The 18,759-nt window shown below is 42.4% G+C and overlaps 1 protein-coding gene across 2 annotated transcripts; it reads right to left on the reverse strand.

The window, feature by feature from the left end:
- Positions 1-606: 606 nt before the first annotated feature.
- ttk (ttk protein kinase) lies at positions 607-18,499 on the reverse strand. 2 transcript variants are annotated; one of them, XM_075464912.1, is made up of 25 exons: positions 18,393-18,499; positions 17,694-17,781; positions 17,375-17,588; positions 17,173-17,279; positions 16,942-17,082; positions 16,678-16,792; positions 16,513-16,594; positions 15,420-15,535; positions 14,889-14,976; positions 14,672-14,780; positions 14,342-14,564; positions 12,213-12,319; positions 8,718-8,861; positions 8,442-8,602; positions 8,182-8,327; positions 6,011-6,137; positions 5,814-5,906; positions 5,538-5,695; positions 5,160-5,311; positions 4,904-5,028; positions 2,231-2,305; positions 1,960-2,136; positions 1,779-1,875; positions 1,602-1,687; positions 607-1,523 (listed from the first exon to the last, which is right to left on the reverse strand). In XM_075464912.1, exons 2-25 carry the CDS (start codon positions 17,779-17,781, stop codon positions 1,455-1,457), a joined length of 3,000 nt encoding a protein of 999 aa, XP_075321027.1. In that variant the 5' UTR covers positions 18,393-18,499; the 3' UTR covers positions 607-1,454. The 2 variants fall into 2 exon arrangements, with proteins under 2 accessions (XP_075321027.1, XP_075321026.1); XM_075464911.1 differs by having other exon boundaries at positions 17,375-17,597.
- Between the last annotated feature and the right edge of the window lie 260 nt (positions 18,500-18,759).

The raw sequence follows: 18,759 nt of genomic DNA on the forward strand, positions 1-18,759 counted from the left end.
CAGAAACGTTTTCAATGTGGTATCCGGAATAGTGACAGAGTGAGAAGTCTTTTGTCTCTCTTCGTTCGCTGGGTCAGCAGTTGTGATTGGTCAGAAAGGAGGGTGGTGTGCCCGGTGTATATTTAAGATGCTGCTACCATATAGCAAATTCATACAGGTTCACCCAGTTTTTACCTTGTTCTATTTGTCTGTAGACTGCACTTTATAAAACAAAACAAAAAAACTAACAGACAGTGACTATAAAGATTAAGAAATGCGTGCGTATTCTGGGAGGCATGGCAGATGCCTCTGTAGGTCTTTCTTTGACCAAGTGGAGGACTCGCTTTCTAGAGTGTGAATTTGAATTTCTGAACTTTCTGAATTTTCATCTTGCACGTCAACAGATTTGCACTCTATGAAGACTGTGGTACCCGTCGAGGAAAAGTGCACCAAACAATAGCAGACAGACATCAGGTTTATGGAGGGCTGAGCAATGAGAAAAAAAAAAAAAAAAAAAAAAAAAAAAAAAACTCTTATCACATGTGAATAACACATTGGTACACTAAATTTGAAACATTGTAATAGTAATAAACATTGTAATTGTAACATTGTAATAGTCACCCCAACGTTTCTAACGGGTTATCCAGAAAAAAAAAAATTGCACTATTTTTGTCTGCAAGTTTGCCATTTCTCAAAGTCAACAACCCACTGAACTCGCACTTATCACACGGATAAGGTCGTAAAAGTTCATTTCTGAAAACGGATTACTCATAATCCTTTTAACCAGGGAAGGTTCTGAACGGAGTGAAATGACCCAGAAGTGTCTTTGTGGCAGCCACGATAAGAGCTGTTTGAGCTTTATATTATCTCACTCGACAAAGGAAACAGTGGAACATCATTTATAAAAGAAAAGAGGATTCCATCCCACAATTCCTTGCGGTCTTTCAAAGCAATGCTCGATTATTTTCATTCAGCCGTTCCAACTATGATTTGTGTGGATAAACATGGACAAAGTAACATTTTACACAATATCTTATTATTCTAATCACTTATACTAAAGCAGCCAGCTCTTATTTGTAAAAACAGAAAGCTACAATGATGAAAAGTTTGTCTCCTAGTGTCATTAATCTTCCTGGAATGATGTAGAAAAAAATGGCGCACCTTGTCAGGTAGCTCTCCTTTGTATGTACACGGGATAGATAAACCACTCTTAACGATACAGAATATTTATTTCACTATGCTATGTTTTACATGCTTACAGTTATTTTCACTAGAATAGATTTAAAAAAAAAAAAAAAAAAAAGTAAAAGAGAAACAACAAGAGAACAGAAATGTGAAAGTACATAAAAATGTAATGTTTTGTTTTATAGAAACTAAAAACGCAGTTTGGTGGTTTTGACATCCAACAGTGGTTATGTTGAAGTCAAAGGAAAAAAGGAGAAGAAGAAATATCCACATCACATTTTCCAGGATTGCTAATGGGATGACTTTGCACACTCTGCGACATCCAGTCTCCTGCCGCTGCTGCACATTTTTGCCAAATTCTGTAAGAAGCAGAAATCAACAGTCAGCATTTCAGGCGAATCGACGTTCGAGAGGACAGTCTTCCAAATCAATCTCACGTTAGCGGCTCGGATGATGCTGTTTGGAGACTGCAGGGCTGCCAGGTCGGTTAGGATCCTCTTGAGATCACCGTTAGAAGCAGGTTCTAAAAGAAGTCAATGAAAAACAGGCCGATGGTGATCAACAAACATGGCTTCCTCATACATCCTTTTCTTTTGTTCGTTTTGCATGTGTACCTGGCTCAGGTGATGCTTGTGGCTTCAGCTGGAGGTACGGATGTTCCAGCAGTTCGGCAATTGATATTCTCTCTCTAGGGTTTCGTACCAAGCACCTCTGGTAAAAGTAGACAACAGAGTAAGTTGTAGTCTTTTAGCCCCTTGAAAACAGCCTCGGACTGTTTAAGTCGTGGCATCTCACCTTCAACACGTCCTGCAAATCCTTCTCCGATATGTCAGGAAAGTCGATCTTATGAGACGGATCAATGATGGCGTGCAGCTTGGCTATCTGATTTGTGATGCTCTGGAAGGGAGTCTTCCCATAAGTCATACAGTACAGGATGCAGCCAAGTGACCAGACGTCGCCTTTGGGGCTGATCTGTACAACAAAATGTTAGTCATTATTATTTTTACATTCTACAGGGTTCAGAATTTATTACACTCGTTAAATCATCCACAAAAAGAACGTGTACCTTTGACCTTGCCTTTCCCGGCTGAGATGAAGTATCTTTGATGGCTTCTGGGGGCATATAGTTGAGAGTTCCAACCTGTATGTTGAAAACCATTAAGTGTCAGACACATTGAACATTTGTTCGGAATTAATTTACATTCTTTATCTTTATTGGAGTTAAGACCTGATGCAGCTCTGTTCTAGACGATTACATCTTGGTATAATTTCCAGATAGCTAATTATCTGACATGCTTCATTTGATTTCAGTTTAATCATTTTGGTTTTGTAGCCATAAGAATCAGACAAGTCACGCAGACCTCAGCATTCGCTGCACCGCCTGTCAATTTCCAAGTCTAATGTTTACACTTACAGAAAGCACCGACTCTGAGGAGCTAAAAAAGATCTTCTAAAAGCAATTTTATGAAATATGATCGGCCGCAATTGCTTTAAAAACGAAGGTGAAGCTCCTACAATATTGACTTATGAAAAGGTTTCCGTGGTTTAAAAGCTCCTATCGAGTCCTTAAGCACCGACCAAGCATCATTTAAATGCCACAGAGTTCATCACAGAGCATGTCCAGTAGTGCTGGGCGGTATACCGGTTCACACCGAATACCGGTTTATAATTTCGTTATGATATGAATTTTTAATATACCGCCATACCGGTGTATTTGATTACACAACGGGGGGAACGCTGCATCACGTGACATTGTTTGAGACGGGACCCTTTTCAGTGTTGTGCTTCTAAACACACATGTTTACTGTCTATTTTTAACGCTATTTAAAATATACTCGTATTCGTTAAGCTGCATTTCCTTTCCCTGCTCTCCGTCTCTGTCAGTCATGCGTCTCTCTCGCATAGCCTACACACACACACACACACACACACACACAGCCACACAGCCCCTCCCCTCCATGCAAACCGCGTGTGTCTCCATCAGCGAGATCATGCCTGGAAGCTTGCTAGCTTCAGCGTCGCGTTAGATTAGCTCAACCGAAAGAAGACGGCTGGCGAAATTCCAAAAGGTTGGTATCACGTGCACCTATATAAAAGCCAGTGTTTCCCGCAGTGCATTATAGTTAAGGCGGCCGCCTTAGCAAACTCGCACTGCCAACGTTCCCAAAAAAAAAAACACCTACTGGTTGTTAATGTAAATAGTTAATAATGTAAATAAAAAAGTGTTACAGCTCTTAAACAGCTTTGTTATTGCTCTAACAGCCACCGTCCCATTCCAAGTCCCCCCCCATCGGCCAACGACTCACAGCCTTGACTAAGGCTACGGCTACACGAAAACGAAACGAGGTTTTTTTTGAAAACGGGTACGAAAATTCTTGCGACCACACGGCAACGCGCTGCTGTAAAGACTCAGGTCCAGACGAAAACGGATGAAAACGATGAAACGATGCAGTACACACGCCACTGTGTCACGCCACGCTGTGAGACAATAGAGAAGTGTTAAAATTGGCTCACAGCGTCAACGTTTGACTGACGCAAAAACGTTTTAGCTGTAACAATGGAAACGAAACGAGGCCGTTTTCAAACTTTCCCACTCTGGAACCCGTTCTCAAAAACTATCGTTTTGGGGTAGTGGGAACGCCGGCTCCGTGTGGCCGCGACAGCGAAACGATAAGAAAAAGTATCGTTTACAGTGAAAAACGTTTTCGTGTAGCCGCAGCCTAAGCAATTTTCTGCGGGAAACACTGAAATCACACATTAAAAAGTCCTATAAAATATTTTTAATACAATGCTGTCCTGACCCGACCAATAGCAAACAAGCGATTACGCCTTCTTTATAAAGTTAACTAGTCGCAACTTTGCCGTAAAAAAAGAAAAAATAATGTAGTTGGGTTGTCGAGGTCTAAACACTAGCAGCTGTGAATCAAATAAAGTAGTTTTTTTAAACTCTTACACTGAATGTTTCCTGCTTCAATCCAGATGAGTATTGAAAAATATTTTCCGCGATTGAAAAAGAGACGTGCGTGTTGAGGGTGAGGACCAGCCTGAACCGGAGGTATCAGTCTGAAACAGCTGAACAGTCCGACCAGTGTAATTAGCTATGTTATTCATTTGTTTACAATGAAGATGTGAATATTAATACAATAAAGTTCTGTGTGACCAATTATTAACAAAGGAATTATTTTGAAGAATTTTTAATTCTGTTCTCAAGCTGTAGAAAATGCTGTGAACACCTATGCATGAAAAAAAAATACCGTGATATACTGTGAAAAAATACCGTAATATGTATTTTTGGTCATACCGCCCAGCACTAATGTCCAGCACTCTTTATGTACCCATTCTTTAATAGCTACTTTCCCCATGAAAACACACACAGCTGTGATCAAGTCTGGCAAAAAGGAGGGTCTCTTTTGAAAGCAGAAACCTCTGTCAGAACCAGTCAGTCAAAGCAGCTTTACACAGCTGGTTGGAGGATGAGAAGGGAGACCTGCTACCCACAAATCTGTGGCAATTATGCAACGCTGTATTGTCAATATGGACAAATATCTCTGAAGATGCTTCCAGGACAAAGAATTAAAGCAGTTCTGTGGGCAAAAGGAGCTTAAAACTGACACCGACACCGTTCTCTAACTCATGAAATGACCTGCGAGCGTCTATTCCAAATACAATCTCATTACTCAGACTGGACTTATAAACCAAACATAAGAGGTTTAACGTATTCGTGTGAGGAACGACGCACCTGGGAATCCTTCATAATGCTCGTCACATCGGGTTGGATTCTGTTTGCGATGCCAAAGTCGATCAACTTCAGCGTAGCATTCACTATGACAAAGTTTGCTGGCTTCAAATCACTGTGGACAATACCTGCGCACATACCAAAACAAAAAAAAAAGAAAAAAAGAAAAGTGAAAAAGATCACAATTAAGGATCATTTACTCTCTTACTGAGTGAAGACTGAGAAAACGGGTACAGTGAGAGTCAGAAAGAGAGAGAACCGTGCTTGTGGATGGTGTGGACGGCCTCCAGCATGTTCTTCCAATAGAACTTCCTCTCCAGTGGGTTCACAGTTTTGCGGTTTCGCAGCCAAGTGTTCAGATCCAGGTTTCCGCACTCCATCAACATGTAGATGTAGCTGTTGGTTATTTCACTGCAAATGCACATGGAACCATCAGGACACTGGTGCAGAGATCCACATAACGAGTAAAGCTGACACGTTAAACACCATCAGTATGAAAAAAGCAGAGAAAGAGAAATGACAATAAAAGTCTTCATAAAGTCTGACTGTGGCAACAAGTGGACGAACAAGGGTTTCAAGATACAACAGGCAAAAAAGATGCATTCCTTTATGGTTTTTAGATGAGCCATGTACTTACAATTCATATAGTTTTATGATCTGATCGCTGTACTGCTGCAAATGGTTCAAATGTTCAATTTCATTTTTGTAACTTTCTATTGTCTCAGCGTCGGCCTCCTCGAGGTTGACGAATTTCACAGCAAACAGCTGCTTTTTGTGGTCAAGCACCTGGTAGACCTGGAAACAACAGAAGAGTCATACTGTGAGAGCTAACAAATAGAACATGAAAGAAAAACTGGGGTAACGGATGATTAAATGTTTTTGACATCACTCGAGCTCATCTCCTTTTCTTCACCTTGCTTGATCCACCACGTCCAATCATCTTGAGGATGAAGAACTGCTTCCCCTTAATAGTGATGGACTCATTTGACAAAGTACTGAAGGAGGCCTAAAATGAGAGTGGATGTTCAGGCCAAGAAACGCATATTACTCAAACTACTGACTAGAAATCATGTCCTTGAACAATATAGGCAGGGAATGAGCCTGCCGTACCTGTGGGGTGTGGAAACAGGCCGACTGGTTTAGAGGAGTGCATGTCTGCTGAACAGGTCCGGTTCTGTGTGCCGCTACTGTGGAGGACGGCACCTCGGGGCCTCGCCTTCCTACAGGAGTAATAAAGCTGTGAGAAAGAAACTGGGGTTAAAAATGTATTTATTCTTACGGTCTTACTGCGTTTGATCGGGGAAGGTTTATTTGTAATATGAATCTCTTAAGAGACTTGCAATAAAGTGCCAATCGTGGTAGATTTTCTTCAACTAACCTAAAAGGTTTATAAAATCTTTTATGAAAGATCCCACATAGGCGGGGAGAAAAAGAACAAAAACAAAACTGTCATCTGAAGAAACCCTGCCTAATATGACTTATGAGTACGTTCTACTTACCCCCTCCATTGTTAAAAACAAGTGAAATATTTCAGCAAATTTAAAAAGCTTCATGTTTATCAAATATTTTGAAATGGTGTCAGCATTACACACGTTTTGGTCGAGGAGTTAAAACGGCCTCGCCTGACAGTTACAGTTTCGGTAACGTTACAGCTTTTACCGGCGAGACAAAAAGATATCTGCTTTCATCACAGGAGCTCAAATTGGGACTTGAATTTAAAGTATGCCACGTAGTATGTCCTTTTTCCCCCCCCCCACAAGCTGCCAAACCTTTCCGAGGTCTTGATGAAAAGTCTGCGACTGGCTTCTGCCAAAACACAACAGAGAAATTACAACTCTGTCCATTCATCCGTTTTCTGCTTAGATTGTTTGTTGTGGGGTAAACCATTTACCCAGAGAATCAGAGAGCAAAGCAGCCCCGCCCCCCTGCATATATGATGTATGACATGTCTTCACACCTAGGTGACCTCAGAGTCACGGGGGTAGCGTTACCCAGAGTTTTTGAGTCAGCAGTAACTTTAGACACGAAAAAAGATGATTTTTCGAGGATTTCTCTCCTCTTTTGTCCTCTACAATCGCAACTCCATGCACTGACAAGCATGAAATTGTACTCAGACAAGATCCCCCCCCCCCAGGTAACAGCTGATCCATAAGCACTGAAAGGCAGCTGTTACACAGTCACCACAGACTTTGCCCCTTCCTCACTGTCCCATCTCTCCGATCTTCTTAACCTTGGTGTTAATTTTCCAGTCATGTCTTCCCTAAAAGAAGCCATATCTATCTGGCATTGGGGATACAACCAATGTTCCCTCTAAGCTTCGCGCCTGCGAAAATCACGCACTGCCCGCACAAGAAAATCTATGCAGCGCATAAAATAAAATTCACCATAAACGTACTAATTAATATCTAATACTAGACCTAATCTAATCTAATCTAATCTAATTAATTAGACCAAGAATGTGTTTGTGACAGGTGTTCAGCCAATGATACAATACGGTTTACTTACGCTATGCAGCCAATCATTGCATTGATAGTGCTTTCATGTGTGCCCTGCCCATACGCGCTGTGCAGGTTAGCTAGCTAACAACAGTGCGGCGGAGTTAGGAGTTAAGAGACGCCCCTTATCATGGCGAAACGAACGGGCAGCGCCAGCGACACATCCACTCACCAAGCCAAAGTAAAAAAAGAAATGTGGTTCTTTTAGGATGGAATGGCTGTCTGAGTATGTGCAAACAGAAGAACAAGCGGTGAAACTGGGTGAGATTTTTTCTTTTTCGAGTGAGAAAGGTCTACTCTGCAAAACATGCAGACTGCATGCAGGCTGCATGTATGACTCTTCCCATGACTCTCTCATATAACATACTACACATCTCATGAACAACAAGATTTTTGTCTTTTTCATTTTAAGTGGGCCAAATCGCTTATTTTAAAAGTAAACTAATGAAAATTGCTGCTGTGATTTGATTCTTTTAATAAGCCTTTTAATAAACTTGCTATGATCCAAGGTTTTGAACAGGTGTGATACTGGTGTGTGGCCACAGCGTGCACATCTGATGTTGCTCAGTGGTCCTCAGTGTGCTCAGGGAGCTTGTGTGTATGCCCAGACACATGAAAAATTAGAGGGAACATTGGTCACAACTACTCATATTGTATTGTGATGTAAACAAACAGCGAACTATGAGTGTATGAAGTTTCTCTGACATTATAATATCACAGCCGATGACTGTGTTAATCCAATACATCGTAGGCCATAACCTGAACGGAAGGAAGCCACGACATTACCTGTTTGCACCTGGGTTCCTGTAGCCGTTAGGAGTCTGGCAGACTGTTTGTGGGTTCAGTCTGGACGGAAGGTGGATGGACGGAGTAGGAAAAGCCTCCACATGACGGGAAACGGGTTTGGGATCAGGAGGTGTTGTCCGTTTGTCCTTAAGGGAAAAAATAAAAATTCAAACCTTCAGGGTAAAGTGAAATAAGGATGTACATGGGTAAAATTATGAGTATATAACTGACAAAAAAGGAACATAAAAAAATCATCAAACCTCTGGGGAAACATGGCGGTGGACTAGAGTTGGGATCCTCCACTCTGATAAGGACTCCTTGCCGGCAGGTTTAGGCCGTTCCATTGAGCGGGTCACGGGGACCAAAACAGGAAGCTGCCCCTCCTGGTTTCCCCCACAAGTCCGCACACCGCCTGCAACACCTGTTTCCAAAGGTAGAAAAACATCTTTAAAAATAAAATTATATTTGGAAGCCACATCCAGCCTTTAACTGGACTGTATGATGTATACATGAGTCAGCTTTCAATGCATCTGTACCTGCGGGAGGTTCCTCCTCCAGGGAGGGCACCAGCTGTTTCTCACCAGCTTTAAGGTTACACAAGGCCGTCTCCAGGAGCTCAGCCGGTTTGGCGTTCAGTGCCTGCGCTTTGTGCAAAATTGAAGTTGCTTTGATCAAATTACCTAAAATACGGGACAAAAAACGTGTTTTACAGATGTGTTAAATGACCACAAGATTGTGCAAAGTTGTGTGTTGCGCAAAGACCGGCAGCAATGTGTGATGTGATTGTCCAATAGGAAGCCTTGTTGATGTTTAAAGGAGCCATGGCATGAAATTTTCACTTTTTACGGTTGTTTAACATTAATATGAGTTCCTCTAGCCTGCCTGCGGTCCCCCAGTGGCTAAAAAATGACGATAGACCTAAACCATGCACTGGAAATTATTCTCCGCCTTTGGTAATGTGACCATGCAGATGGCCTGATCGGGAAAGCTGCCTCTTATGACGTGGCGCCTCATGATGTTGAGGTTGTTTCCCCCCAGAGCCCATATATGGCTATGCCAAAACTGCCTTTCCCCGCCCACAGCTCTTTGGCCAGCTCATTGCGCTGTACATGGATGTAAAAAATCTGTTTAGAGCTCCTGCATCAGAATCTCTAAAGAGCCAGTGGACAGATTTAGGCTACGGCTACACGAAAACGAAACGAGGTTTTTTTTTTTTTAAAACGGGTACGAAAATTCTTGCGACCACACGGAAACGCGCTGCTGTCCAGACGAAAACGGATGAAAACGATGAAACGATGCAGTACACACGCCACTGTGTCACGCCACGCTGTGAGACAATAGAGAAGTGTTAAAATTGGCTCCCAGCGTCAACGTGTGACTGACGCAAAAACGTTTTAGCTGTAACAATGGAAACGAAACGAGGCCGTTTTCAAACTTTCCCACTCTGGAACCCGTTTTCAAAAACTATCGTTTTGGGGTAGTGGGAACGCCGGCTCCGTGTGGCCGCGACAGCGAAACGATAAGAAAAAGTATCGTTTACAGTGAAAAACGTTTTCGTGTAGCCGCAGCCTTAGTTTTTTCTGGGAAAGTGACGACAGAACCGAAGAGATTTGTGTATGTGTGCGCCAAACATTTCACCGACTAATGTTTCCAGAACTTGGGCCATTAGCCGCTTTCGGACAGACCGTTCTAAGAAAGTAGTTATCAGAACTACCCTCCTCGAATTTCGTTCTGATAACTAACCTTCCCCAGCGGAACTGTTTCAGTCTGCATTCGCACATGAGTCGGGACCTGATAGGGACTGATGCGCCGCGCGCAGCCGTCTGCTTCAGTGACGTGTTAGCCGTTAGCCGTTTAGCGCTACATTCAAACACAAAATAAAACGGTAAAAATAAGGAGAGTAGAAAAAACACCACCAAGAAGCTAATATGGAGAGCGGGGAGGCCACTGTGTTTATGATCTGCATGATGGTGATATTAATCATGGACAATCACATCAGGCGTCTAATATCGAGGCTGGAAGAGCTCACAGAGAGAGTCAGGAGATACTTTTTTATTTCATGAAGGAAGAAAGGAGAGCAGCGCTGCAGACAAATGAGACCAGTGTAAGTTTAACTTATTAAACACCTGCCGGGAAACATTTTAGCCGTGATAGCATGGCATGGGGCGTAGCTACCGACCACCAAACACCTCTGTCAGATTAGTTCTATAGAACTATGAAAAGACCCGACCTCGGAGAAGGAGCTAAATAGTTATAGGAACTGAGGGAGAAAGCCCCGAGTTGCTGTATGTCCGAACACGGGAGAAAACGGCCCCGCGGATTAAAAGGTTATTAGAACTGCCAAAGGTTCCTACAGTCCGAAAGCGGCTAATACCGTGCTGGCCTTACCGAACGTCTGAAAATTAACCCTGGATCAGTACCAACTCTCTTTGGCCCAACTACAGACCTCGGACAAGTAAGCAATTTAACGCTCTATAATTGTGTTGCTTTCCTGTATGTACAGTATAGTTACATAGCTTGTTACCACAAGAAAGGGTCTGTATCTTTAGCTATGCAGCTAATAGCATCTGCACGCTCTTATCTCTGCCAACTGGGATGTTGGAGGTGTTTGCATGCCCATGAGATGGTTAGCTCGCTCATTTTAGACCAAAACCCCCTACTTCAAGCTTCCTGAAGAAGAATGAATCCGCAAATTCAGTGCATTTCATCAGGATAATGATTCATTCATGGTTCCAGCGCTAGGTGCATATTTGCAAACCAGAGCAATCAGATGAGAATGTCAAAATCCTCACTCCTGCTTTCCCCTTCACGCACGCCTTTTTTGTCGTCTTGCTGTGTCTTGTGTAGCACTTGCTTGATGTTTGACTGTGTTAGGAAAGTTTTTTTAGTCATATTAGCTTGAACTGTCATGGGATTCTGGAAGTAGAATATTAAATTGGCTGTTTAGGAAAAATCCCGAATTCTGTAGCTCCCTCTAAAGCCTGTAATCGTGCTTGCAAAAATCGAGCGCTCCCAGCTGTTTTTAACCAATCGCGTTAGGGAAGCTCATGCTGAGCGCGAGTCTGCCCTCAGCTTGTGTGCGCGCACACTGGTGTGAACTCATGTGCACAACCTCGTCCACAGAGGGGGAGGGGTTTGGGGGGCGGTTTGGAGCTTGGTAGAGGTTGGGGGAGGGACCTGAAAGTTGTATCAGTTCAAATTTTCCGACTTTAGACTCGGAATTTTGAAAACCTGCCGACGGCAGCTTTAAGTAAGGCCACACCCCCACCCCCCGCTTTGCCCCGCCTTTCTCCTCCTAATTTGCATTTAAAGCTGCAGACCCTACACAGCTCATTCTGAGGAACCCAAGGAAAGCTCATTTTTGGGACTGGCTGTAATTCTGCACCAAGGCAGAATTTGGGGGGAAAAAAACTCAGATACAGTATTAGGGGACCACTAAAGCCTATAAAAATATATAAAAGCCTCCATTTATTTTCATGCCATGGCACCTTTAAAAATCTGGCTAATGTCGTTTTCCAACTACTGCTCCAGTTTGATCCCCAATGAGGGTGCGAGCTGAAATGCTGGGCTTTAATTCAGCCCCATGCTGCCTGAATTAGGAAGTAGTTCATGATACAAGACTGTGTGCAATCCTGCGACGTTGATTTGCACTTTCAAGTGTTCAACAACTCTTAGAATTTAGTTACCATCGGTGTTAAAAATAGAAATCTGCATGCATTCTATTAAACACTTGCACTGAATCTTCCATATTTGAGTTTGTTTCTAGAAGAGACTGACAAAGCCATTGAAAGCAGCATTTAGTATAGATCAAAGAGCTCCCCGGCCACGATAAAGAGGCTGGGTAGACTGTGGCAAGCCCACATTTAAGAGCTGGATTGCAGATATCTGCTTTTAAAGCCTTTGAAGTAAAATTGAACATTTCAAATATCCGCTTCTACATTCTAGACACCGTGAATTTGATCAATATCTGCAGGATAATTCTTATTACTGCAGATATGCAGCGTGTGACTATGAACAAGAACAAGACGCACCTTGAGACACCTGAAACTGGGCATGTGCAACGTGGACAAAGGCAAAACTTTTGCAGTTGGAATATGCAACTATGAAGTGGTCCTGTGCCTCATCTGGATCTTCAATCCTGCAGAAAGAAAAGCAAAGATGATGCACTTAATCGCAAAATGTGACGGCGAGAACATTTCTAACTTTAAAAAAAAAACAAATAAATAAAATACTAGCTCTGATTTGTCAGTCTGACTGACACACCCAGCCAATGCGGTTTAGAAGTTGCACGCGTGACTTCAGCAGGTCCTGGCACTATGCGCAGGCCTCACTGACCCGGGCTTTGCCCCTGAAGTAACTAAAGAAGGCAGTACACAGAAGAAGAAGAAAAAAATATATATAGCAACTACGTGGCAAAATTCTAACCCGTGCAGCATGTACAAAACGCAATAAAGCTGTCCAACTCGATGCTCGCCTTTGTGCCAATTTGCTGGCAGCTGAATAGTTTTGACTTGAAAGGTATCAAGTCAAACAGAAAAGCCCAAACGAAGGGGAGGAGGACATATTCTGGCCAATAAATCACTTCTCCTCCCACGCTTGTATAGTGCGACGTGGACCGTTGTCTCATTAAACGGCTCAGTCGTGCTAGAACTAGCTCAACTTAACTGTCCTTGAAAAACTGCTGACAAAGACTGTGTTCGCATTACTGGGACAAACTAATGTTTGATTCTTTCTGCTGATGTCAGATGCAGTCTTGAGGACACAGAAATCTGACCATTTTAATGCTGTTTTTCAAATCCAGTTTGTGGCACTTCAGTATGCAGTCCTTTTTTTGGGGGGGATATATATCGTGTATACGATGCATAGGTACGCAACATGAGTGAGGATACTCGTATCTACTTCCACGCATCTGTTTGCTCATCTGCAGGCGCTGAGTGTTGTCATCATAAACCTGCAGCACCAACGCAGCACTGTTGGCAAAAAGCTTGTCTTGTCCTTCTCAAACGTTGCCTCTGCAGCTGGACAAATGTTTGCCATCCTCTCGAGCTAAATGTTACCCACATATGTGCTGCAATAGCTTCCATTTCAGAATTATTCGTGCCCCGATCTAAACTCCTGTGTGGTCTCCCAAATGTGACATTTCTGTTATTGTCGTTTATACAAACGAGGCACGCAAAAGAACACATAAGCCGCTTTCGGACAGACCGTTCTAAGAAAGTAGTTATCAGAACTACCCTCCTCGAATTTCGTTCTGATAACTATCCTTCCCCAGCGGAACTGTTTCAGTCTGCATTCGCACATGAGTCGGGACCTGATAGGGACTGATGCGCCGCGCGCAGCCGTCTGCTTCAGTGACGTGTTAGCCGTTAGCCGTTTAGCGCTACATTCAAACACAAAACAAAACAGTAAAAGTAATGAGAGTAGAAAAAACACCACCAAGAAGCTAATATGGAGAGTGGGGAGGCCACTGTGTTTATGGTCTGCATGATGGTGATATTAATCATGGACAATCACATCAGGCGTCTAACATCGAGGCTGGAAAAGCTCACAGAGAGAGTCAGGAGATACTTTTTCATTTCATGAAGGAAGAAAGGAGAGCAGAGCGCTGCAGACAAATGAGACCAGTGTAAGTTTAACTTATTAAACACCCGTCGGTTGTGTCAGTGTATGAGTAAACATGGGGCGTAGCTACCGACCACCACACACCTCCGTCAGATCGTTCTATAGAACCATGAAAAGACCCGACCTCGGAGAAGGAGCTAAATAGTTATAGGAACTAAGGGAGAAAGCCCCGAGTTCCTGTATGTCCGAACACGGGAGAAAACGGCCCCGCGGATTAAAAGGTTATTAGAACTGCCAAAGGTTCCTACAGTCCGAAAGCGGCTATAGTTCACACGCTAAAGTGAGGATCTTTCTGGTGATGGAACAAAAAAATATATATCTATTGCCCCATTCTAAGACTACACCCATGACATGTCAACGTAATTATTATTACGCCAGAAACTGCTACAACAATGTTATCATTTGCAGAAATATCTAATGAACCAGTAAGAGTGGACTAAAATTAGTTTCTTTAGGCAGACAAATTTGGCTGTTCCTCTTATAGAACCCAGATCACACTCTTGAAACTAAAAAGATCTCAAGTTTTAACCAGACTCACCCCTTCAGCTCTGCATATCTGACCAGTATTCTGGCGTAGCTGGCGTTTTTACTGTAAGTCCTGATCGGCAGCCTGGTGAAGACTTTTGAATAACAGTCCTTGAGCTTATTGAGGAGGCTGATGTCTGTGTGAGGGTTGCCTCTTTTTTCCAGATTCATCAGGTACGTCCAACACGACTCAGGGGAACTGGAGTTCAAGATCTGATCGAAACTGAAAGTTACGTCTGCAAGGAAAAACATTACAGGGAGCAGGATTAATTATCTTCTGATAACTCCAGTTTAAACTTCAACACAATGCAGGCTGCTCAGTTGGGAGCAGATAATATATTACCTTCCATGACCGAGAAGTCTTTTGGGCCACGTGTTTGAAGTAGTGTAGTGGTTGAATCAACAAATGACTGCTCATCCCATTGGCTTTGCTCTGGACTATGAGCTGGTGGCTGAGAACACAGCGAGTCAAAGAGTCACATCGTCTCCCTTTAGCTTAAATTTAGCATCAGTGCAGAACAGAGCACGGAAAAGAAAAACCCCAAAGCCTTAGTACTCACATGAAAATGGACTAAATCCCCGTCTTCGGAATTTTTCTTTAAGGAAGGCAGCCCGAATACCGATTTCACGCTTGAACCCGATGTTTGCCTAAGAGAAATTCAATTCAGTCTCATCTATGTAGCGCCAATTCATAGCAAAAGTCATTTCAAAGTAGAGTGGAAGAATCTCTCTATAAGACTGCGGTGGTGTCACAGTTCAGAACAACTTGCACTTGTAAACCCCGACATGACGTTTACCCGACACACTGAACAAAACACATTCGTCAAACAGAGGCTGAGATGCCAGAGAGGTAATGTAGCTCAAACTATATCAGAGAATTTGTGTGTTCTCCATTAAAGTTTTCTAAAAAACAGTGTGTGGCAAAGCCTTGCTGAGGATACACATAACAATGAGAAACTTAAACCCAGAAGAAATACAATGTGAACGGAATATATCGACAGTTAAACCGTTTCTACGTTTTCACGTAGAATCTTTGAAGACATAAATCAAACTCGACAGAATCGTAGATTTGTGTTATAAAAAAGGAGTACCTGGAGAAACTGGTGGCCATGGATGTGTCGCTTTGTTTGGAGGGCTTCCCGTTGATCTTCTCATCGTCGTCATCCTTTTCTGGGATGGAGAAAGGTATTACAGGTACTCTCCCTGGCTGTAAAGCAAAACGTGAGACCTTAGCTTCGAAACTTCAGCAAACAGTGTCATTAGAGTGGGGAGCGAAAATATTTCGTTAACGCCCCTTTTTCCCGTGACGATGACGCACAAAATTGCTTCCAGAAAATAAAAATATGACGAGAATAAAAAATTATTTCCGTTAACGAGACTAAGACTAGATGAAATTTACAAGCAATGGACGAATGGACATTAAAAAAAATTAATTGTTTATAATTAATTTGTAATTGTTAATATAAGTGTTTCTTCCCCAGCGGAACTGTTTCAGTCTGCATTCGCACATGAGTCGGGACCAGGTCAGGACTAGGTCGGGACTGTTGCGCCGCGCGCAGCCGTCTGCGTCAGTGACGTGTTAGCCGTTTAGCACCACATTCAACAACAAAACAAAAAGGTAAAAGTAAGGAGAGAAGAAAAAAAACACCACAAAGAAGCTAATATGGAGAGCGGGGAGGCCACCGTGTTCATGGTCTGCATGATGGTGATATTAATCATGGACAATCACATCGGGCGTCTAACATCGAGGCTGGAAGAGCTCACAGAGAGAGAGTCAGGATCGAGCGCAGGCCATACTTTTTCATTTAATGAAGGAAGAAAGGAGTGCAGAGCGCCGCAGACAAAGGAGACCAGTGTAAGTTTAACTTATTAAACACCCGCCGGTTGTGTCCGTGTCGTATGAGTAAACATTTCAGCCGTGACAGCATGACATGGGGCGTAGCTACCGACCACCACACACCTCCGTCAGATGTGTTCCTATAGAACCCTGAAAAGACCCAGCCTCGGAGAAGGAGCTAAAATGGAGTGTGATACATGTTAAAAAGAGAAGCAGTCTGTGGAGAAGTTCTATTATGTACAGTGTTGACTAAAATGACTAAAATTGATTTTCGACATTGTGACTAAGACTAAATTTAAAAAAAGCTGACGAAATTAACACTGGTGGGGAGCAGGTTGAAAACGTACCAAGCCGACTGCTCTCTTGCGATGAGAACCTGATCTCCAGCCGGGTAGTTGTTCATCTGAGTATCCACAGAGAGGCTCAATCCTGAGGGCCAGAGAACAAGAAAATGTCAGATATCCTTTGTCAGAAGAAACCTTCTTAATTCTCCAAGGCTGCTTTATTCTTACCCTGAACCGACAATACTGGACAGCTGCAAGTCGCCCGTCCCATCTGATATTCTGCTGACTTTCTGGAATTCAGAGCCTTTTTTGACAGAATTCTGCACATTGTTGTTTGGCAGTACTGGAAACGTAAAAAGTCCCATAGAAAAGAAAAGCATGATTGGTTAAAAGATAATACAGTAATTATACGCTTATAAACACTAAACTTGGGTCTGCATGGATACTAAAAAAAAAAAAAAAAAAACGTCCAAACAATGTGTGAATACTCACGTGGTGTGTTCTCCTTATCCTCTGGGCAGAAAAGGGTCTTGCCTGCATGCATGCTCTTCAGAGCAGCCTCCAACAGCTCCTTTGGTTTGGCCCCCACCTCAAGAGCATTCTGCAATATGTGAATGCCTCTCTTTGCGTTGCCTGACAACACAGTATGACATAAGATGCACATCATGAGGTTTCTGACACACTCACAAGAAGAACAATAAAAAAATAATCCCATCTCTCTACCTTGCGAATGCTCAAATTGTGCATGTGCAATGTGGACAAATGCAAAGTTCTGGCTGTGAGATCTCGCCACATTGAAGTTGGGCTCCGCCTCATTGACATCTTGAATTCTAACAGACAAAAACAGAATAAAAAGAAAAAACATGAATTGTGTAGTTTGCGAGTTCATTAATCCATTGTTATAGGCGTTAGAATGTATGCTCACGCTTTCAGCTCTGCAAATCTGACCAACATCCTGGCATAGCTCTCATTCTGGCTGTGTTTCCCCAGCAGCATATTGGAGAACACTCTTGTGTAAAAGTCTATAAGCCTAGTGAGATGTTTATTGTCCACGTGAGGGTCCCCTTTCTTCTCCAGGTCCATCAAATACGAGAAGCAGGATTCAGGGGAGTTTGAGCGGATGACCTTGTTGATGTTGCCTGTGTCATCTCAAACAAGTAACAAGTGTCGTGACTGCACACAGCATGATAAGACATGGATATTGATATAAATCAACCTTAAAGTAACAGCCCATCATTGTTTACCTTCGTTGATATCCTTATGAATTCTGTTAATCTTTTGAGAAAGCCTGGCAAGTTGCTGCTGTCTGTCTGTATGTTCTTCTTCCTCCATCTGAAGTGATTAGATAAACACACAAACACATTATTCCAAACAAGAACATGCGTACTAGCTTATTATCATGACGTTCGGCACCAAAGGTACCAAATCCTGTTCAGAGGAATGAGAAATTTCATGACGACAACCCTGTTAGCGGGCACGGACACGCCTAAATAGACATGTTTAGATGATTTACATTTATTCCTGCATTAATGACAACCGTTAAAATAAGTAATATTAGAGATAAAAGCGAAGATGTGATAACACAGTAACCAGCGTTGAGACAACGCTTAAGACGCAATAGTGACGTTAGGAATGCACAATGCTGCACTGTTTGATGAAACAACTTTCCTATGCACAACAGATATGCCGAGACACAAGATAAAACCTTCATAACATGTTTAAGGAAGAGTATTTGATACAAATCCTCCTTAAAAAAAATATATATATACACATCTTCGTGTTTACGATCAAAGCTAGCTTAACTAGCTAACACTGGGAATGTTATTGACGATAAATAGCTTAGCACAGAAAGTCCTTATGTACCACGAGAACTCACATTAAAGTCGCATAAAGAAGTTGTCAATAAAATCAACACGTCGTGAGGATATTCAAAGTAATCTTACCGTCTTTACAATGTCATTAACACCGTATTCACGAAAAAAGCTCTTCCTCTCATAGGATTTGCGGTATAGCCTAACAGAAAGGGCTCGATTTTAACTGCCAGTTTTCAAATGTGCCACTTCCGTTCAAGTCGTGTATTGATTGGGTAGTTTAAATGACGTAACGTACCTCGAGCACGAAATTTTCTTTGCAAACCCCAATGCAAAGATTGAAAGCGTTTTTTTAAAGAATGTTTTCTTTGTGTTTTTTCTACACACGCATTTTTTTATGATCAATGATAAACTCATCGTTTGCATTTTTTAATCATATTATAAGTGAGTTGCAGTATATCTCTTGAATGCGTAAAATATGTAAAATACCATTGTAGCC

Source organism: Odontesthes bonariensis, chromosome 5 (assembly GCF_027942865.1).
Source record: "Odontesthes bonariensis isolate fOdoBon6 chromosome 5, fOdoBon6.hap1, whole genome shotgun sequence".
NCBI lineage: Eukaryota > Metazoa > Chordata > Actinopteri > Atheriniformes > Atherinopsidae > Odontesthes > Odontesthes bonariensis.